Source organism: Coenobita brevimanus, chromosome 104 (genome assembly GCF_032717465.1).
Source record: "Coenobita brevimanus isolate Jiangsu-jjx chromosome 104, ASM3271746v2, whole genome shotgun sequence".
NCBI lineage: Eukaryota > Metazoa > Arthropoda > Malacostraca > Decapoda > Coenobitidae > Coenobita > Coenobita brevimanus.
The window spans coordinates 29,675,640-29,699,862 of record NC_137057.1 but is presented as its reverse complement, the minus strand read 5'-3'; the positions used below and the strand labels follow the sequence as shown (position 1 = coordinate 29,699,862).

Sequence of the window (24,223 nt, the reverse complement as noted above, 5' to 3'; positions counted from 1 at the left end):
CACATAATATCATTAATCCTTCTCACGAGGTATCAAAGTTCTGTGAGTTTTTGCTAAAGGAAATGTGGCCTATGGTGTACCAGAAACCTTCATTAGGAGCAAATATTCTTTTTCTTTTATATTCAATCAGGAGGCTCGATATATTGTTAAAATGCTTCTATTGCAGATAAAAAAAAAAAAGATAAAACCCGGAATTAATAGGCTGTTTCGGTAACTCCTCAAATCAATTGAAACATTGCTATTAAAAATCTCAGGTCAATCGATATCTTGTTATGTTTCACGAATGTGATAGTTTTTCACCATCAAAAGTCATGGATTTTAAAAATAATCGGATGTGCTTCCATATAAAATTTGAGTATATTTGTGGAAGTTGCATATTTAGTGACTTCAACAAATAAGTTTATACAGTGATCACTCCGGTAAAAAAGTTTTGAACTACCCCCAGAGCGAATGCTATAACCAGTGACTAAGTAAAAATTGGCACTATTTTTAATCTTTGAGGTCAAGGATGATTAGTTTAAAAGAAACCAATATTCACCAAAAATTAAAACTTCAGTTAATAGTAAAATGAAAGAAACGATTTTCTTTTTTATACCCATCGTGAACAATATACTACGTATAAGAGGAAGTAGGTAATGTTTATAATTTTTATATAACAGTATGGCTATGATTTTTTATTTTTATCACTAACATATATCTGATAATAAATGCCTAAATAATTTTCACAAACGATTTTTTGCCTTTTGCATTGATTTTACCTTGCTAAATATGGGTAATGATATCACACGAACTGTCATTCAGGGAAAATAGTCCATGTTTTTAATCTGATCAGGAGGCTCAAGGTGGCAATTTAAAGCGTTAGTTATACAGATAAATATACAATCCTCAAAATATCCCAGTAGTTTACACGTCACTAATCAAACGAAACTCTTTGGGCTTAAACCTCTCAAAATCAAGGCTTCTTTACCTGTGAATCGATATCATCATTGTTACCCAACATCCACTTACTTTTTTTTTCCGACACGGAATACTATCACCCACAGAAACGTTTTTGAATTTTAAATACTGTTTGGAGTGCTTACCTACTTATTGAGACTTCATTTTTCTAGGTTGCAAATCTATTGTCCTAGTCTTCATTTATGCTGATTTACTCCTAAAGCGGATGATTTGATCATTACAAAAAATATTACCATATTATTTTCTGATGTTACCATTACAAATGAAAAAAAAAAACACCCCCTTGCAAACGTAAAAATCCAAATGATCTGACAACATTAATGCAGTTCATTAATACAGTTCCTTTATCCTACATTTTCTTCTATATCTTCATAGATGAAAAAAGCTATATCTCGGTTTTGTGATAGTTTATACTTTCTCGTTCTAATTTTTATGAGCTAAATCTCATCAATATTCTTTCTCACCAGTTAACACAGTTTTGAGGGACTTTACGTAACGAAATATGGCTTATGGTGTAACACGAACTTTCATAATGTGCAAATATTCCTTTAATTTTTTACATTCAAAGAGGAAGCCCTATGAAATTTTAAAATCCTTACTGGAGCTTAAAAAGAAAACCTTTCTCATTAGAAATTTTTCACTTGTTTCTGTGGTGTCCACAGTAATTGAAACTTACTGTCTGTAAATACTTCAGATGTCAGTTCTCTATTACATGTCAATCAATATCTTGTTATATGTTTCCTGTTTTTTTTTTTTTCAATGTAAGAAATGTCATGACTTGGAAGAAATTGGGTGTCTTTCCAAATCAATTTTGGGTTCATTTGAATAATTAACGACCGCCCCAAATAAGATTTTATGGCCATCACTCTCGTAAAAGAGTTTTGAACTACCCCCAAAGCGAATGCTATCTACCGTAACTAGTTCACATATTGAACCCCTTTTTATCATTGAAATCAAGGCTGAGATATTAAAAAAAAAACAAAAAAACAATAGCCTCATCGGAAAAAAAAAATCCAATTAATCTTAACACGAATGACACAATAGTTCACGTCAAAGCTCCTGGAATATTTTTTTTTTTTTTAATTCATCATGAACAGTAAACCTGAATATATGAGGAACCAATTAATGTTTATATATTGTATATTTCAGTAGGGCTATTTACTTCTACTACTATATATCACAAAGTTAATACTAAACTTCTCTTGAACGATTTATTGGCTTTCGCACTGATTTCACCTTGGTAAATATGGATAATGATATCACACTAACCGTCATACTGAAAAACTATTCCATTTCTTAAATTTGATCAGGAAACTCAAGATGCCACTTTAAAACATTAGTTAAACAGAAAAATAATCTACGTTTTATCTCTAAATTTCCTAGATGTAAAGAGAAACTCTGATTCTATTTCATCCTTCGAGTTACCCCATTTAGCTTTGTTACTGGTATTTTTTTATTTTCACGAGGCTGAATTTTTTGACCATATGATTGTGTCCCACATTTATGGAAGCTGCATATTTTGTGAAATATACTGTTTTTAGGATCACAAGTATGATAGTTTTGAACTACTCCTAAACTGGATACTTTCACAGTAACAAAACTTGTAAGATTAATTAACCTGAAGTTACCACTACAAACGATATAAGTAACAATTGACCCTCTTCCTAACGTAAAAACCCAAACGATGTCAAGGTGACAATACATTTCATTCAGTGTTCCTTCAACCTGCAATTTTCGTAGCTACGTCTACTGAGATGCGTAGTAAAGTAATAAATGGTAATCATGTATCTCGATACTGCGATAGTGTTTATACTTTCTCATATTCTTTATGTGACAGTCAAAAGGTCATGAATATTCTTTCTATCACAATTCTGAGAGATTTTACCTAAGGATATGTGGCTTATGCTGTAACATTCATTATGAGCAAATGTTCTTTTTCTTTTACATTCAGTCAGGAGGCTCGATAATTTCTGTTTTAAAAACAGGAAATTCCCAGCTGTTTCGGTGACTTCTCAAATCAATTGAAACATTGTTCTTAAACATCTCAGATGCCAGCTCTATTTACGTGTTAGTCGATTTCTTGTTATGCTTCCCGAATGTGATATTTTTTCACCCTCAGAAAACACTTCTGAGTTTTGGAAACAATCGGGTGTACTTCCATTTAAAAGTTGAGTACATATGTGGAAATGCATATTAAGTGATTTCGTCCACAAATAAGTTTAGAAAGTAAACACTCCAGAAAAATAATTTTGAACTACCCCCAAAGCGGATGCTTATACGCAATGACTAACTCAAAATTGGCCCTATTCTTTATCTTTGAAATCAATGCTGAATTTAAAAGAAAATACGTTCACCGAAAATTAAAATTCCAGTTAATAGCAACATGAAGGACACAACTGTTCAGGTAGACGCTACTGAAACCTGATTTTATTTTTTTATACCCATCATCAACAATATTCTGCTTCTATGAGGAAGTAGGTAATGGTTTTAAATTGTATATCTCAGTTTGGCTGTAATAAATGCCAAAATAATTTTCTCAATCGATTTTTTGCCTTTCGCACTGATTTTACGTTGCTAAATAAGGATTATGATATCGCACGGACCATCATTCTTGGAAAATATTCCATGTTTTTAATTTGATCACGAAGCTTATGGTGGCACTTTAAAGCCTTAGTTACAGATAAATTTAAAATGCTCAAAGTATCCAACTAGTTTACACGACTCTAATCAAACGAAACTCTTTGGGCTTATACACCTCAGAATCAAACCTTTACCTATGAATCGATTTAATCCTTGTCATCCCTTATACCTTTTTTTTTTTTTTTTTTTTTTCCGGACGTAATATTTTTACCCTCAATTTTTTTTTTAATTTTACGTACGGTTTGGAGTGTTTACTGTCTTATTTAGGCTTCATTGTCTAAGTTGCATAATTATTGTCTTCGTCCTCATTTATGCTGCTTTTTAGGATCACTCATATAATAGCTTTGAATTATTCCAAAAGCGGATGCTTTTATCATTACAAAAAACGTACCATATTTTTTTTCTAAAGTTACCATTACAAATGAAAAAATAGAATCGTCCCCTTCCTAACATGAAAACCAAAATAATCACCTGACGACATTTATATTCTTCATTCACTGTTCCTTCAATCTCCATTTTCCTTTTTGTGACTGTCTTCATAGATAAGTTATGAAGCTATATATGGTAATTAATTATTTATTTATCTCGGTTTTGCGATAGTTTATACTTTCTCGTACTAATTTTAATGAGTCAAAAGCTCTTTACGAGTAATCACAGTTTTGAGAGATTTTACCTAAGGAAATATGGCATATTGTAACACGAACCTTCATAATGTACGAATGTTCTCTCTCTCTCTCTCTCCCTTCCTCATAGTCCCACACTCCCACCTAACCCCCCCACTTTTGTCTCCGACCCCATAACCCCACCCGGTACCTTCCATGCTCTCGCTCACAGCCAGCTAGGGGTTTCTGTACTTCAAGCACCTCTAATTACGCGTAGTCCGAACAACTAATAAAGAAATAGCACAGTATATACATAAACCAAGTTAGGAATAATTTACTGCACTGAGAGAGAGAGAGAGAGAGAGAGAGAGAGAGAGAGAGAGAGAGAGAGAGAGAGAGAGAGAGAGAGAGAGAGAGAGAGAGAGAGAGAGAGAGAGAGAGAGAGAGAGAGAGAGAGAGAGAGAGAGAGAGAGAGAGAGAGTTAAAGACAGGGGGCGACAGGCGGAGAGGGAGAGTGAGTGGAATAATGAGGAATGAGAGTGCAGTTACGGAGAAAATAAAAAGGGGAGAGGCAAGGAGAGAACAACGAGAGTTAAGAAACAGAGAGTGAGGAGACAGTGAGAGGTGAAATGAGATACAAGCAGTGTGTAAGGGAAAGAGAAAAGGGTGATGTGAATCGGAAGGCTGGGAGACAGGAAGCAGAGACAAAAGGGGAGACAGCTGAGAGAAAATTGGAATGGAGCAAACATAGAAATAGGGATAAAAGGAGAAAGTGGGAAAGCGAGCTACGGAACGGAACACTGAGAACGATATGAGAAGAATTAAAAAAGGAGACAAGGTAATGGGGAGGAGGAAGTGCATTATAATGCCAAGGTGGGAAAGAACTAAGCAGGATAAGACGAAAGCATTGAGGCTGAGTAGAACGAATGACATTCAAGTGAAAAGGGAGAGAACTAGAGAAATTAGAGAAATTTGCTGAAAGTAGAGATTACGAGTGGGAAGAAAACAGGTTAGTACACCGCTTCTCGTCCGATCAGCGAAGGTAAGCAACGTTGGGTCTGGTTAGTACTTGGATGGGTGACCGCCTGGGAACACCAGATGCTGTTGGCATCCCTACGTGTCAAGTGGGGTTGGTGGAGGATTAGTGCCCCTCCCTGTAAAACAACTCTAAGCCCTTGGCCACCCCATTTGGGATACATGGCGTCTGGCAATGGATGGATGGATGGAAGAAATGGGAGGGGGATGTTAAGAAGGGAAGACAAGGGGAGGGAGAGGGAGGGAGGAAGGAAGGGAGGGAAAGACAGTGGGAAGAGTGGAATGAAAGAAGAGATTTCGGGTGACAGGGAGAGACGGGGAGAGGAGAGAGAAAAAAGAGCATGCACTTATTAATGGGGAAACAATGCAGTGCAGGAAATGGGTTTAGTACAAGAAATACGGAGAGTAATGCAGAAAAAAAGGTAACGACAAATGAAAAAAGTAAGACAAAGTTGTGACACAGGGAGGGAGAAAGAAGAGTGAGGTAAGGAGGGAGTGACAAAGGGGCAGACAGACGAAGGAAAGGCGAGAGGGAGGAAGGTAGGGACTGAGCAGAGAGCTATAAAGAAAGAGGAAGGAGGGAAAAGGAAACTGGGGGTGAGAGAGGATCCAGAGAGAGAGATGAGGGGGGGAGGGGGAGGGGCAGTACGCAGCCAGGCACAGACAAATAGGTCGACAAATATTCAGAAAGTGTGTGTGTGTGTGTGTGTGTGTGTGTGTGTGTGTGTGTGTGTGTGTGCTTCCGTCCCTGTCACTTCTATAACATTGCTCCATTTTTTCACCTGAGTGTTTTCCTCTTCTGTTTCAGTTTCTCTTCTCACTTTTCTTATGAGTATTTCTCCTGATTGTTCTTACCATTCCAAGTCTCCCTCTCTCTCTCTGGGAATAAAGAGATTGTTCTCACAGTCTATATCTCCTTAATACGGCCACTTCCTGAATTGCTGTGGAATTTTGGTCGCTTGAAAAAGACACGTCGATTTAAAAAGAGTTCAGGAGACCAAGGTATCAGGTTCGCCTGAGGGTTGTGGGACTTTTTTAGTAGAAACTCGTGGACTACGGGGTCAGCTCATTAAAGTGTTTAAAATCTGAATGGGTTTCACAATCATTACATACAAAGTTGCTTACTCTTAACAAGGACTCGGCACACAACCATGGTTGGAAACCGTAATTGAGAAAATTTACCAGCAGAATTACGTGAAAACATTTTCAGGGGCAAGATCTGCTCCAAATGGAACTGACTCAACATGGACGTTGTTTACAACAGAGAAGTTTAAGGGATTCATCGGCAGGATCTTACACTAGAACAAATGTGAACTGGATATGCATTCCTAGGCAAACAAGAAGTATCTCCACGGTATTGGCTGCATAGTCCTTGCAACTCCTCTCTCTCACTCTGTGTGTGTGTGTGTGTGTGTGAAAGAGGTGTCTACTACAGCAACATTTAATCACAACATTTATTCTCCCTCTGTGTGTGTGTGTGTGTGTGTGTGTGTGTGTGTGTGTGTGTGTGTGTGTGTATAAAAGAGGTGTCTACTACTGCAACATTTAATAACAGCAGATTTATTCTCTCTCTCTCTCTCTCTCTCTCTCTCTCTCTCTCACACACACACACACACACACACACACACACACAGTGTGGTAAACCTTTTCCTAACTTGATTTATGATATATACTGTACTATTTCTTTATTAGTTGTTTGGACTACACGTAATGGGGTGCTTCTGAAAAGCCTAGTATTCCGGTAGACGTCACTACCATTGGGACAAACACATTCCCCGCGTTGTTTAAAAAGCCTATATTTCTTTGTTAAATATCTACACTTGTGTGAAACCGTGAATCATAGTAATGTCGTATACTGTTATATAAATAATGCAAACAGAACACGCATATATATAGTAGCGTGAATTGTTTATTTTTGTCATAAACGGAAATTAAAAGATTATTGATGGAATACGATGGTCCTACATTATTTAATATCTGCTACATTTAGTGCAAGTTAGGTTCTTAATGCATAGTTTGTGCAGCTTGTAAATTATTTCTAGTAGGTATCTTGACTCATTCAGTCTCTATGTGCGCAGAAATTTAATGCTGAGTAAATACTGAGACACAACATTTTGCTCACTCCCTTCACGCATGCGCACAAGACAGTCCAGTGTTTAAGTTTCTTCACGAGAGATTTGTTTTCAAAACAAACGCACTAGGGCTAATACTTAAAATAATACAATTTAGACTAGGCTACTTGTATTTAAAATAATACAATTTAGACTAGGCTTCTTGTACTTAAAATAATACAATTTAGACTAGGCTACTTGTTGTCTGATATTAAATTTCTGCCCACATATAGACCGAATGAGTCAAGACACCCACTAGGCGTAATTTAAAGTCTGAACAAACTATGTATTAAGAACCTAACTTGCACTAAATGTAGCAGGTTAAATAATTTAGGACCACTGAAATGGTGAGTTGCCGTCCTATTCCATCAATAATATTTTAATCTTCATTTATGATAAATATAAACAATTCACACTACGTTATATATACGTGTTCGATTTGTATTATTTATATTACAGTATATGACATTACTATGATTCACTGTGTAGATATTTAACAAAGAAAAATATACCTATTAAACAGCGGGGGGAATGTGTTTGTCTCAATGGTGGTAACATCTACCAGAATACTAGCTTTGAAAGCACCCAATTAGAGAGGTGCTTGAAGTACAGAAACCCCCAGCTGGCTGTGAGCGAGAGTATGGGGAGTACCTGGTGGGGTTATGGGGTAGGAGAGAAAAGTGGGGGGTTTGGGTGGGTGTGTGGCACTATGAGGAAGGGAGGAGGAGGGGGTAGTTCTCCATTGAGCAGTGTTACAAACACGGAAAAGGAAACGAACTTATTCCGACGTCTGTACCAGCGACGTACTCCAGGTCCCGTCTTATTTTCTTATTCTTCATCTTTCTTCTGTATGGAGAGTCCATTTTTATGTCCTTTTGCTTTAGATGCTTTTCCATTGACAATGTGGACTCGATGCCAAGTATACCTGCTAAATTACTTTCAGTGTAGCCCACATTGTAGTCGCACACTGCTGTTACGACAGCAAAATCAATCATCTTCTTTGAAGCATTTCGGTGTTTGGGGCATATTCTCCAAATTCGTGAATTACGATTTTGTGTAATGCCCTGTAGACATCGAGACAATAGTTCGTCAGATGTGAGTCGCTCATACACCGCTTTTACTTGTTGTAGTTGTCCCTCTTACAGACGAAAATAGATCCTCATTTCTGTGTGGGATGGCGGTTCCTCTCCATGGGCTATGCTCTTGTTGTAGAAGCACCATGACTTCTTACCAGTGGCACACTTGTGATGTTGTGGATTTTCATCTGTAGAGGTGCAGTGATAAAAAGTTGACATGATTTCATCACGCATTTCTGCTGCACTTGTGCTCACCTTCCGGTTCAGGCTCACCTGGAAATAGTGCTGCAGGTGATCAATAACTGTCTCAGTCAACCTATGTCTTCCTCCCACTGTTCCTTCGTTTTTCTGTTTAACTCCTCGAGTCTTTTTCAAGCCAAGAAGGGCAGTGCCAAGTCTTTTTGCAACATGATTTACGCACTCAGCTTTCATGACTTTGTTCTTCACCGTATGGACCTACACCTCCATTCATATCACACACTACACGGTAAACAGAGCTGTCACCATCTGACACAAATGTTTTGTACATCATTTTATGGTTCTTAGATCTACCCCACATTTCCACAGCTTCTGCTGCCTCCATTGCCCCCGAAGAGCCTTCATAATTAGCATCACAGTCATGTTCATCCAACCAGAATACATATTCTGTCTCATTGATCTTTTTATTTTGTAAAGCCTTTTCCCTTGTTATAGATATAAAAGTATCATTTCATCTCTAAATTTCCAAGTTGTTTACACGTCTCTAATCAAACGAAACTCTTTCTACAGATGCGATAGCGGGTCGGTCCGCCGGCAGAGCAGAGGAACTCTGCCCCTCGGTGTAGTGCAATGTGCAAAGATAGGGCAGTACTTGGAGTGTGCCTGTGCGCTGCTGCCTTCAGCTCGCTCGTCTTCCCGCCTCTCTCATGTCAGGGACTTTAAAGTCGTACTTGGGACAGTACACCCCACATAAATGTCAGCCCGCTAGAAAAAAGGCCCCCAGACACGTCGGCAGATGGTAATCGCAACAAGAATCTTTACAAGGCTCTTCATATAGTTATCCGAGCGTCACACTTCTCTGCCTGTGAATTTTTTTCCTCCTATGTGTTACCTAATTTTGATTTACTATTTTTTTTTTTTCCGAGGAGGAACTTTTCCACCTTCACGTATTCTTTCTGAATTATAGGTAATTGGAAGTGTTTACCAGCTACTTCAAAGTTCATTTGTGGAAGTTTGATATTTAGGATTTTCGCCATCAATTTTGGGAGTTTAATCATCACTCAAGTATCTGAGCTTTGAAATACTCCTAAAGTGGATGCTTTTACCGCAATAAAACAACTTTTACCATCTTTATTCTCGAAATACAACAAATGAAAAAAAGTAAAAAAATGACTCTCTTAGTGACGAGAAAATCCAATCTCCAGTGCTCCCTAACCTGCATATTTTTTTTTTTTTTTTTAGCTATTTCTGCAGATATGAATGTAGTTATTAACTCGTGTTAATTTTTATGAGTTAAAACTCATCAATATTCCATTTCACGAATTATAAAATTTTTGAGGGCCTTTACGTAAGGATATATGGCTAATGGTGTAATTGTAATTTTTATAATGTGCAAATATTCTTTTTATTCCATTAAAAAAACTATAAAGTTTTAAAATGCTTTATTTAAAAAAAAAGAAAAGAAAACCTTTCTCATTCAAAGTTTTTAGTTCATAATCACTGCCCATGCCAGCTCTATTTACGTGTCAATCGAGATATTATATTTTTTCAACGTGAAAAATGTCTTCTGACACTCGAAAAAAAAAATTGGGAATCTTCCCCAATCAATTTTGAGTACATTTGAGGAAGTTGCATACATCACTGTTTCGCCCCAGAATAAGATTATACGAGTGTTGAACTACCTCGAAAGTGGATGCTAAAGGATTAGCTATTAACAAAAAAAAAAAATTACTTGAAAATAAAAATCCTTTTAGTCTCAAGACGACTGACAAGTTTTACGTCCACGCTCCAGGAATCTGATTTTTTTTTTTTTTTTTTGGGACAGATTATGACCAATAATCCTGAATATATAAGTAACCAATTAATTTTTATAAATTATATATTTTAGTACGGCTATTTACTTTTTCCAATTTATATATCTGATAAACAATACCTAAACAATTTCCTCAAATAATTTATTTCACCTAGATAAATATGGATGATATCACAGGAATCGTCAAACTGAGAAACTGTTCCATTTCTTATATTTAATCAGAAGGCTCAGGATGCACCTTTAAAGCACTAGTTAAGCAGATAAAAATATTACCCGTTTTATCTTAAACCCCTTAAATGCAAACCTTCTTTTCCTGTGAATCCATTTCATCCTACGAGTTACCTTTATTTTCTTGTACTAATTTTTTTTCCCGTCTCAGTAATGTTTTCGGAATTATATATACAATTGTGCGTTTCCCACCAAATTTACGGTACACCCGGAAGCGCTAATCTCTCCCCCCCTGGTAGCCGGAGCCGCGGCCAATGAGCTACCAGGCGATCGAACACCCCACATCCACAGCCCCTCTCCAACTCAATGAAAGCTTTGTTGGAAAGATGTGGAACGGCTAAGGCTTGTGATGTAATAGTGTCATGATCGTTTTTACTGACAATCAGAACCAGTCGGGCATTTAATGTGTAATACTGTGCTGTTATCCACAGCATATGAGAACGGCACGAAAATGTAGTATGTGTTAGTCTATATACTTATGAGTATACAAATGAGTATAGAATAGTGAACAGCATCTGTTGAAAGATATGACGTCTTTTCTCATGCATTCTCGCTCCAACCTCAACCATACATTCTCACTCCCACCTCCACCATCCTTCTTTCTGGGTTGCTGTCTCCACCAAATGCCTGTCATACCCTATTATCCCCCACCCCCACCCATTGTTAACCAGCATAGAGATAATGATGAAATGATCCGTCAGGTATTGATCATATATTATAATACACCTCTGTATGAAGCAGGAACAAATAAATAATTCTCCGGTATACCTGCCAACCATTTCTTTATGTTGTAAGCTGTTACGTGACATACACACTGCAAGTTGGACCTTGTGTAACAAGGACATAAGTTTGTTTATCGTTAATACAGGTTGTGTGGTTTTGGACATCCATTAATTCATAATTATGAGCTTGGCAATTTAAGCCTTACGTTATCAACACGTAAGGTTATGTTCCTGTCATTATTAGATGAACGAAACGACTCTGGGATCGGCTCTGACGAACCACAAACTCTCTGTTTTAACGAAAGTATACCGACCTCTTGTCACAACAGTGACACAATATCACAAGGTATATGACTGAATGTGGGTCAATCGTATATATAATGACACTGTATCACTGTTGTGTCAAGAGGTCCATACATTTTCGTTAAATCAGAGAACTTGTGGTTCGTCGGAGCCGAACTCTGATTCGTTTCCTTCAGCCAGTAATGAGAGGAACATAAACCTTATGTGATTATACTGTAAGGCTTAAACTTCTACGTTCATATGAGTTAATGGACGTTCAAAACCACACAACCTGTATTAACAATAAACAAACGTATGTCCTTGCAACACAAGGTCCAACTTGCAGTGCGTTTGTCATGCGACAGATTTCAACAGGATGAAATAGCTGGCAGGTATACCGGAGTATTGTATGTTTTTGATTTATTGGTGCTTAGTACAAAGCTGTATGATAATATCAATACGACCAATAACTGACTGATCATTTTATTATCATTATGTTGGTTAACAATGGGTGGGAGTGGGCTACGAGAGGGTACGAGAGGTGTTTGGTGGAGACAGCAACCCTGAGAGAAGAGTGGAGGGGGTGGGAGCGAGAATGTATAAGAAACGACATCATATCCTTCATCAGAGGCTGTTCACTCCTAGACTTATTTGTAATATTATAATATAGTATGTAAGTATATAGACAATAATACAATACATCGTAAATCTTCTTTCATTTTCGTGCCTTTCTCATATATTGTGGATAGCAGCACAGTATTACACATTCAGTGCCTTTTTACACTTACCCCTACTGGTTCTGATTGTCTATATAAACGATCATGACACTATAACATCAAAGCTTTAGCCGTTCCACATCTATCCACCAAAGCTTTCACTGGGTTGGGGAGGGGCTGTGTATGTGGGGTGATCGATCGCCTGGTCGCTCACTGGCCGCGGCTCCGGCTACCAGGAGGGAGAGATTAGTGCTTTCGGGTGTACATTTATGGAAGATGCATATTTAATGTTTTCACCGTCGACGATGCGGTGTTTAGGATTACTCCTTTTTCCGTAACAAATTTTGTAAGATTTATTATCATGGAGTTACAACTACAAATGAAAATGAGTAACAAATAACCCTCTTCCTAATGTCAAAATCTGAACAATTTCCAGGCGACATTAATACATAAAATTTCCAGGCGACATTGATACAATTCATTGTCATCCTTCAACCAGAAATTTTTGTAGCTATTTCTACTGAGATGAATAAGAAATTAATAAATGGAAATTAATTCTATATCTCGGTACTGCGACAGTTGTTTATACTCTTAATATCAATAATCCTTCTCCCGAGTTATCAAAATCCTGAGAGATTTTACTTTAGGAAATGTGGCATGGTGTAAAAGAAAAAAAAAATCACAGGAGGCTAAATATTGTTCGTAAACATCTCAGACGCTAGCTACATTTACGTGTCAATCGATTTCTTGTTATGCTTATACTTTTTCACCTTTAGAAAAATTCTTGTTTTTTATATTAATCGGGTGTAATATTGGAAGTTGCATATTTAGCGACTTCGTCAACAGATAAGTTATACAGTATCACTCCTGTGAAATAATTTTCAACTGCCACCAGAGCCGATGCTATATCCAGTAACTATTAAAAATTGGCACATTTATCTTTGAGGTCAAGGCTTTGATGATTTTAAAAGAAGCCAATAAATTAAAAAAAAAAAATCCTGTTAATAGCAACATGAGAAACGATTTTTTTTTTTTTATACCCGTCATGAACAATATACTACTTTTAAAAGGAAGTAGGTAATGTTTATAATTTTCGTATGATTATGACTATTTTATTTTTCCCACTAATGTATATCTGATAATAAATGGCAAAAAAAAAAAAAATCAACGATTGTTTACCATTTTCAATGCTTTGAGGTTGCTGTATAGGAATTGTATCACACGAACTTTCATTCTGGGAAAATATACCATGATTTAAATTTGATCAGTAGCAGTCTAAAATCTTAGTTATACAGATTACTATAAAATCCTAAAAAATTCTATGTTCTTTACACGTCTTTAATTAAACGAAACTCTTTGGACTTAAACCTCTCAAAATCAAGCCTTCCTTACATGTGAATCGATTTCATCATCGTTACCTCATATACGATTGTAACTTTTTTTTTTTTTTAACTCGGAATATGTTTACCCTCAGAGATATTTTGAATTTTTAATCCGGTTTGGAGTATTTACCGACTTATTTAGACCATTTTTCTATGTTGCAAACTTATTGTCTTCGCCCTCATTTATGATGATTTGTATAATCAATCAGATATAATAGCTCTGAATTACTCCTTAAGCGGATACTTTTGTCATTACGAAAGAAGTCCCATTTTTTTTCCTGAAGTTACCATTCCAAATGAAAATAAAAACCACAAATCACCCCATTTCTAACGCAAAAAATCTAAATAATCTATTGACGACAATAACAGTTTATAATACAGTTCCTTCATCTTCTATTTTTTTATCTTAGTCTTAATAGATGATGTGTAGAGCTGTATATATGGCAATTAATGATATATGTTGGTTTTGCGATAGTTTATACTTTCTCGTACTAATTTTTATGTTAGAGCCAAAACCCATCAATTTTTCTTTTCACGAGTGAACACGGTTTTGAGAGACTTTACGTAAGGAAATAAGGCTTATGGTTTATTTGTTACATATGAAGTGGAGGCTGTGATATTTTAAAATTCTTATACTCGAGAAAAAATATAAACTTTTTCATTAGAAATTTTTAAATGGTTTCTCTGGTCTCCAAAGTAATTGAAACAATTTATGTAAACATTTTGGATGCCAACTCTATATTACGTCAGAGATCTTTTTATATGTTTCCTAAGTGTGATTTTTCACCGTGAGAAATGTTTTCCGAGTTTCGGAAATAATTGGGTGTCTCCCAATCAATTTTGAGTTCACTTGTGAAAGATGCATATTTAAAGATGTCGCTTAAAATAAGATTACACGGCCATCCTTCTAGTAAAATACTTTTGAACTACCCCAAAGCGGGTGCTATCTGCCGTAACTAGTTCACACATTGAACAGCTTTTATCACTGAAATCAAGGTAGCGATATTGAAAAAAAAAAAAAAAAAAAAAAAAAAGCGACATCGAGTGACACAACAATTTACGTCGAATCTCACGGAATCTGCATTTTTTTTCTTTTTACTCATCATGAACCGTATATTTGAATATATGATACAATTAATATTTATAAATTGTATGTTTCAGTAGGGCGATTTACAAATACTACACTACTCAAAACAATTAAGGGAACAAGATTTTGATCTGTGATATTTCAGAATCTATGCTTTGTTTAGGTTCAGAATTGCTTATGGGTATTCCCCAATATGTTAGCAATGAAAGGCAATGTTCAGCAAGGAATCAAAATGAGAACTTTATTATTGGAACAAGCGAGTACCAGATAACCCCCAAAACAGAAATGAACAAGAGATAGGCTCAATCACGGAATATCTCAGAATTGTCTTAAAAACTGTTTCTGAAGTCTCTAATAATGAGTGTAACCTCCTCTTGCCTGGATGCACTCCCGACAACGACGAGTCATGCTCCGAATCACGCGTCGTATGGCGTCCTGGGGGATGTTCCTCCACTCTGCCACCAAAGCCTCGGTAAATGTTGGAACGCTATCAGGCCGAGGTTGGCGAGCATGTACCCTCCGTCCCAGCATGTCCCAGACATGCTCGATGGGATTGAGGTCTGGTGAGTGTGCTGGCCATTCCATTATGGCGATCCCTTGCTCCCGGAAGTTCATCGAGACACGTGCAGTGTGAGAGCGAGCATTGTCCTGCATGAAAAGGAACTCCTCTCCCACAGCTCCATCAAAAGGCCTTACCACAGGGTCCAGTATCTGTTCCACATCGTGCAGCTGTCAAGGTACCGCCATTCAGCACAACGAGGTCTGTGGGTCCCTCAATGCATATGCCCCCCCAGACCATTACGAAACCACCACCATACCGGTCATGTTCCACAATGTTGCACGGTGCGTACTGCTCTCCAGCATGTCTCCACACTCTGATACGGCGGTCGTTGGTCGAAACACTGAATCTGCTTTCATCTGAGAACAGTACTGGGGTCCAGTGGCGTAACTGCCACTGTACGTGATCTTGGGCGAACTCCAGACGTGCTCTTCGGTGAGCTGAGGTCAAAACTGGGGCCACAACAGGTCATCTAGCCCGAAGGCCGTCCTCGTGAATCCGGTTGCGCACAGTCTGGTTTGGGATACGGACCCCAGTCGTCCGTTGGAAGTCGTTTTGCAGTGCCCGGGCAGTACTCTGTCGATTCCGGGTGGCCAGCACTCTTGCGGATGTCATGCGTCTGCGACCTTGCCCAGGTCTTCTGGTGTACAGCCTGTCATCTTGGTATCGTCTCCAGAGCCGGTTGATGACGCTAGGAGACACTCCAAGGCCTTGGGCAACCCTTCCTTGGGTGTGTCCTTCCTCGAGCATCTGTAATGCTCGAGCCGCCTCAACTATGGACAAATACCGCCGCACACACTCAGTGATGACAGGGAAACAACAAAATCGCCCAAAGCCAGAAACACCTCTTGTTGATGCTGATTATGACCAATTCTACTCAATGAAAAATGAAATTTTCACTCTTTACATAGGGGTAGGGTGAAACTCCAGTTTTTATTGACAGAAAGGACAAAACTCACACAGATGTATTCGGTTCCTCAATCATTGCTCAGCTCACAACACTATTTCTGAACCCAAACAAAGCATAGATTCGGAAATATCACAAATCAAAATCTTGTTCCCTTAATTGTTTTGAGTATTGTATATATCACATAATCATTACCTAAACAACTTCCTTTAAACGATTTATTGGCTATCGAATTGATATTCCCTTGGTAAATACGGATCACAGGAAACGTAATTCTGGGAAACTTTTCCATTTCTTAAATCTGATCAGAAGGCTAGGGAGGCCGCTATAAAACACTCGTTAAAAAGAAAAATATCCTTTTTATCTGAAAGTTTTCTAGGTGTTTACATTTATCTTATCAAGCGATACTTGGGGGAGGCGGTGGCTCAATCGGTAGAGAGGTGGCCTGTAGTCCTAACGGACCCAGGTGCGAATCCCGGCTGGGGCAGGGAACAGTTTAAGGATTTGAATTTCATTAAAATCAGGCTTTACTGATCTGCCAGAAGACCCGCCGACATGTCGTAAAAATACCCCCGCTAATACCAATACACCAGTCCTGTATGAGACAGCCCTAGCATGTATTCAATATGGACGGTGGGTGTTAGCGCCGAAGTGGTGACATGTAGAGGTGTATGGTATGTAGGAGGACTGCTGGGCCTTGAGAGCAGGCTGTGAAGCCTATGCCCAGAGTCGGACACGTAAAAAAAAAAAAAAAAAAAAAAAAATTGAAAACCTCAAACGCCAGCTTTCTCTACCTATGTATCTATTTCATCCTTCGAGTTACCCCATATAGCCTAGTTACTGATGTTTTTCTTTCTTTTACGAGGCTGAATTTTTTTTATTAGGGTACATGTGTGGAAGCTGCATATTTTATGCTTTCGCCGTGAATTATGCGGTTTATAGGATCACTCAATTATAGTAGTTTTGAATTACTCGGGAATTGAATACTTCTACCTTCTAAAAACTTGAAAGATTTATTATCCTGAAGTTACCACTACAAATGAAAATAAGTAACAAATGACCTTCTTCCTAACGTCAAAATCCAAACAATTTCCGGGCGACAAATTTTTTTGTCTTCCTTCAACCTGCAATTTTTGTAGCTACTACTGAGATGAGTAATAAAGTAATAAATGGAAATTTATTTACTTTCTCATAATATCTACTTTCCCCTTAAAACATATATCTGGCACTACTTAAAAATTTTTCTTTTAAACGATTATTATTCAGATTTATTTTAAATAGGTAAACATGGTTAATGATATCACATGATGCGTCATAGCGTGAAAATTTTCCATTTATTGTTTTGGTCCAGGAGGCTCAGTATTCCACTTAAAACCCTTGTTATAGATATAAAAATATGACTTTTATCTCTAAATTTCCAAGTTGTTTCCACGTCTCTAATCAAAAGGAACTCTTTGTAACGGTGGGATCGCGGGTCGGTCAGGGGGCAGAGCAGAGGAACTCTTCCCCTCGGTGCAGTGACGGTGCAAAGCTAGTGCCGTACTTGGGGTTTGCCCGTGCGCTACTGCCTTGGGCTCGCTCGTCTTCCCGCCTCCCTCATGCCAGGGACTGTGAAGCACCCGGGTCGTATTTGGGACAGTACACCCCCACATAAAGGCACCGCTAGAAAAAAGGCCCCATACAAGTCGGCAGAAGGTAACAGCGACAAGAATCCTCACAAGGGCGTGGGCGACTATAACGCTCTTCTTATAGTGATCAGAGCGCCAACCTTCTCTGAATGTGAATCTATTTCGTCCTCCGTGTTACCTCATTTTGATTTGGTTCTATTTTTTTTTTCCCCGAGTGAAAACTTTTTCACCCTCACGTATTGTTTCCGAATTATAGGTAAATCGAAGTGTTTCCCTGCTACTTCAGAGTTCATTTGTTGAAGTTGGAGTTTAATCATCACTCAAGTATAAGAATTTTGAATCACTCCTAAAGCGCATGCTTTTACTGCAGTAAAATAACTTACCATCTTTATCCTTGAAATACCACAACAAATGAAAATAAGTCATAAATGACTCTTGTTGAAAAAATCTAATGCTCCTGAACCTGATTTTTTTTTTTTTTTTTTTTTTTTTAGCTACGTCTACAGAGATGAATTATGTTATATGTCGATGTTGCGATAGTGTCTATACTATCTCGTATTAATTTTCATGTGAGTTAAAACTCATCAGTATTCCCTTTCACGAATTTCCAGAGTTTTGAGGGACTTTACGTAAAGATATACAGGGTGTTCCAGAAATATGTGCCGAAAATCAGGGGATGTATTCCTGACACATAACTGAACGTAAATTACTAAATGATCATATTGGGAATTCTCAATAGTTTTCGAGTTACAGCACCTCAGAGGTCTGCCAGGAATGTGTTTAAATCCAGGGATTGTACAAAATGTCTGAGACAGATGTGAAATTACTTAACGACCATAAAGTAATACGGAACACAGCAAAGTTGACAAGTTTGTCAGGAATGTGGCGAAAGCTGTAGAATGTATAGTATGTGATAGCCTGTACACAAGTTAGTAATAAGAATCGTAATGATACGTTCGTGTGTGTAGTATCAGATAGTGTTATTACCCTTTACGTGGTAACATGCCATAAACGACATAGGTGTTGTTGGGTGGTTGAGTGGGGATGGTGTATGAGGAAGGAAGGGTGGGGGTGGCGAACCAGCAAGGTGATGTCGAGGGGTAGTGGAAGGACGGGTGTTCACTCACCCAGCAACACCCGTCTACCAGAGATCGAGAGCTGAACGTGTGGATCAATCAGTTTTAGAGAACCACGCGCAAGCAGACATGGAGCAATACTGCAATGGTGACTATGCAGATAAGCACCTGACACTGGGTGAAGCTAGGGGTAATGCTGCGGCAGCAGTACGGCTATACAGGGAACGTTATCCGAACCGCAGAGTGCCACACTGGCGAACATTTCTCGCAGTTGATCGTCGTATACGTGACACTGGTACCGTTCGTCAACGTGCAATTCCGGGTGACAGAGGACGACCACGGGATATTCACATGGACAACATGGAGGACCGGATACTACAAATGATTGAGGACGATCCTGAAATAAGTACTCGACAGATTGCTCATGCTCTGCAGCTGCCAGTGGTGACAGTGTGGCGGACTCTACATCAACATCATCTACATCCATACCACCATCAGAAAGTACAAGTTTTAACTGATGTGGACTATCTTCCAAGGATGCAGTTTTGCCAGTGACTGTTAAGGAGGCATGCTGAAAACTGTCAATTTCTAGCACTTGTGCTAATTACTGATGAGGCAACATTCGGGAGAGATGGCACCATTAATTTACATAACCGGCATACTTGGTCTGGTGACAACCCACATGTAATGGCTCGACGAGGTCATCATGTTCGATTTACAATCAATGTATGGGCAGGCATCATTGGTGACTATCTGATTGGTCCATACCTTCTACCCCAGCGGCTGAATGGTGCAACATACAGATGTTTTCTTGAGGACACACTACCACTGCTGCTGAAGGATGTGCCCATTGGAATACGGAGAAGGATGTGGTTTCAGCATGATGGTGCTCCGGCCCATTATTGGCATATTACAAGGGATTACTTAAATGATGTGTTTGCTGGACGATGGATTGGGCAAGGCGGCCCAGTGTCATGGCTACCTCGGTCTCCTGACATCACTCCCCTGGATTTCTACCTGTGGGGACACATTAAAAGCGAAGTGTATGCTACAGACGTTCCAAACCGTGAGGAATTGTGGCGCCGTGTGGAGGACAGCACGGCAAGTGTACGAAATAATCCTGGGGTCTTCGAAAGCGTGCGGCAGACAACTTCTGCGACGGGCTTCAGCGTGCATCGAGCAAGGAGGACGGAATTTTGAACATTTACTGTAAATGTTAGTCATACTGGAAATAGTTTTATTTTGTTAATACATCACGTTGTCCTTGGTAAATGTTTCATTTACGAGCAATTCCCGGTCAAAAACATTCAAGCAGACCTGTTAGGTGCTGTAACTCAAAAACTATTGAGATTTGCTAATATGGTCATTTAGTAATTTACATTCAATTGTGTCAGGAATAAATCCCCCGATTTTCGGCACATATTTCTGGAACACCCTGTATGGCTAATGGTGTAATAGTAATCTTCATAATTTGCAAATATTCATTTTATTTTTTTCATTCAAACAGGAGGATCTATAAAGTTTTAAAATCCTTACTTCAGAAAAAAAAAAAAAAATTCGTTCGTAAGCACTGCCGATGCCACCTCTACGTGTCACTCGAGATCTTGTTATATATTTCCTATGTGATTTTTTTCACCGTGAAAATGTCTTCTGACACCTGGAAAAAACTGGGAGTCTCTCCCAATCAATTTTGAGTGCATTTCAGTAAGTTGCGTATATCACTATTTGGCCCCAGAATAAGATTTTACGTGTGTTGTACTATCCCCAAAGCTGGTGCTATTTACCGTAACTAGTTCACAACTGAACTACTTTTTATCCTTTATATCAAGGCTTAGATATTAAAATAAAATAAATAAAAATATTGAATCATCCAAAACAAAAATCCATTTAGTCTCAAGACGACTGACGCAAGAGTTTACGTCGACGCTCCTGGAATCTGATTATTTTTTTAGACCGATATTGAACAATAAACTTGAATGTGAGTAACCAATTAATGATTATAAATTGTATATTTCAGTACTCTACTTTTTCCAAAATATACCTAAACAATATGCACTTAAAAGATTTATTGGCTTTTGAACCAATTTCACTTTGTAAATATGAATAATGATATCACAGGAATCATCATACTAAGAAACTGTTCAATTTCTTAAATCGAACCAGGAGGCTCAAGATGCCTCTTTAAAGAACAAGTTAAGCAGATAAAAATATTACCCGTTTTATCATTCAATTTCCAACCTGGTTACACTTATAAAGGAAACTCTATGGGTTTAAATCCCTGAAATGCCAGCCTTCTTTTCCTGTGAATCTATTTCATCCGACGAGTTACGTCACTTAGCCTTGTATTGATTTTTTGTCCGAGGTCTCATCAATGTTTTACGAATTATAGATACAATTCTGCGTTTCACATCTAATTTAGGGTACAATTGTTGAAGATACATATCTAATGTTTTCGCCGTCAACGATGCGGTTTTTATAATTACTTTTTTTTCCTTAACAAATTTTGTAAGATTAAGTATCCTGGGGTTACACAACAAATGAAAATAAGTAAAAAATGATACTCTTCCTAACATAGAAATCGAAACAATTTCCAGGCGACATTAATACAATTCAGTTATTCTTCAACCTGCAATTTTTGAAGCTACTTCAACTGAAATGAGTAATAAAGTAATAAATGGAAATTAATTATATATCTCGGGACTGCGATATCCTTCTCACGAGTTATCACAGTTCTGAGAGATTTTACTTTAGGAAATGTATGCTAGATACACTTACGTGTCAATCGATTTCATGTTATGCTTCACTAATGTGATACTTTTTCAACCTTAGAAAAATCTGGATTTTTGAAATAATCGGGTGTGCTTCCATATAAAATCTGAGTACAACTGTGGAATTTGCATATTTATCGACTTCGTCAACAAAGAAGTTATAGTCATAACTTCGGTAGAATAATTTTGAACTATCCCTAGAGATGATGCTATAAGCAGTGACTAATTCAAAATTGGCACTATTATTCATCTTTGAGGTCAAGGCTTAGATTAATTTAAAAGAAACAAATATTCGCCTAAAATTGAAACTCCTGTCAATATCAACATAAGCACTTGATTTTCATTTTTTTTACTCAACATGAACAATCTACTACGTATAAAAGGAGTAGGTAATATTTATAAATTTTATATGAGCATGGCTATTTTACTTTTCCTGCTAATATACATCTGATAATAAATGTCTAAACAATTTTCACTAAAACGATTTTTTGCCATTTTCAATGTTTTTCCGTTGCTGTGAAGGAATAATGTCACATGAAGTTTCATTCTTGGAAAATATTCCATGATTTTAATTTGCTCAGGAACCTCAAGGTGGCAATCAAAAGATAACTCTACAATCCTCAAAATTTCCATGTTTATACGTCTCTAATTAAACGAAACTTTGGGCTTAAACCTCTAAAAATCAAGCCTTGCTAACCTGTGAATCGATTTCATCATTGTTACCCCGTATACGATTGTTACTTTTCCTTTTTAACTCGTAATTTTTACCCTCATTGATATTTTTGAATCTTTAATCCGGTTTGTGACTATTTTCCGACTTATTTAGACCATTTTTCTAGGTTGCACATTTGTCTTCGCTCTAATTTATGATGATTTGTATAATCATTCAGATATAATGCTTCTGAACTCCTAAAGCGGATGCTTTTGTCATTAAAAAAAAAAGTTTCATCTTTCCCTGGTTACCATTCCAAATGAAAATAAAAACCACTAATCATCCCATCCCTAACGCAAAAAATCCAAATAATCGATTGACGACAATAATACAGTTTATAATACAGTTCCTTTATCCTCTATTTTTTTTCTTTGTCTTAATAGAGAAGGTGTAGAGCTATATTTATGGCAATTAATGACATATCTCGGTTTTCCGATAGTTTATACTGTTTCGTATTAATTTTTATGTGAGCCAAAGCCCATCAATAATTATTCTCACGAGTGAACACGGTTTTTAGATACTTTACGTAGGGAAATAAGGCTTATGGTTTAAAAGTAATCTTCATAATGTGCAAATATTCTTTTTGTTACATTTAAAATTGAGGCTCTATGAAATTAAAAAATTCTTTTAATCGAGAAAAAAAAAAAAAAATGCTTTCTCAGAAAGTTTTTACTTGTTTCTGTGTTCGCCAATGTAATTGAAACTTTTTTGTGTGTAAACACTCCGGATGCCAACTCTATTTTACGTATCAATCGATTCATATTATATGTTTCCTAAGTGTGATTTTTTTACCGTGAAAAAAGTCTTCCGTTTCGTAAATAATTGTGTCCCTCCAAATTAATTTCTAGTTCATTTGTTAAAGTTGCATATTTATCGATTTCGACTAAAATAATGTTATCACCAAAGCGGATGGTATCCGCTATAACTAGTTCACAAATTGAACTACTTTTTATCCTTATTAAAATGTAAAGAATAGCCTTAACGAAAAAAAAAAAAAAAAAGTGACAAAACAATTCACGTCGACTCTTGGAATTTTTTTTTTTTTTAACTCATCTTTAACTGTATATCTGAATATATGAGGAACCAATTAATATTATAAATTGCATATTTTAGTAGGGCTATTTACTTCTACTATATATCACATAATCATTACCCAAACAAGTTCCTTTAAACGATTTATTGGCTTTCGGACTGATTTTCCCTTGGTAAATACAGATAATTATATCAAACGAATAGTCATACTGGGAAACTCTTCCATTTCTTAAATCTGATCAGGAGGCTAAAGAGGAACCAATTAATATTTATAAATTTTTTATTTCAGTAGGGCTATTTAATTCTACTTCTGAATATATGGGGAACCAATTAATATTTATAAATTTTATATTTCAGTAGGGCTATTTACTTCTACTATATATCACATAATCATTACCTAAACTTCTTTTAAACATTTTATTAACTTTCGAACTGATTTTCCCTATAGTCCAGGCCCTTAGGGAGTTATGAGGAGGGTTTTGTGCAGATTTGTCTAAAAGTACCAAATTTGTCTCAGATGTAGACCAGAACATACTTATTTCATTTTTGGAGAACGCCAAGCCCAGCGCTCACTCGGGCCGCCATGTTGGCCAAATCCAAAATGGCTGCCAGCCGATACATGATTGTATCACAACTTCGTAACCAAAAGTCTTAGAATCATGAATAAACTCACTTTTTATAGGTTTTTGACC

The 24,223-nt window shown here is 37.3% G+C and overlaps 1 protein-coding gene across 1 annotated transcript; it reads left to right on the top strand.

Annotated features, from left to right (window-relative positions):
* The first annotated feature begins 19,706 nt into the window (after positions 1-19,706).
* Positions 19,707-20,219, top strand: LOC145416063 (uncharacterized). Its single transcript, XM_080285159.1, has one exon. It carries the CDS (start codon positions 19,707-19,709, stop codon positions 20,217-20,219), a length of 513 nt encoding a protein of 170 aa, XP_080141285.1.
* Positions 20,220-24,223: the final 4,004 nt, after the last annotated feature.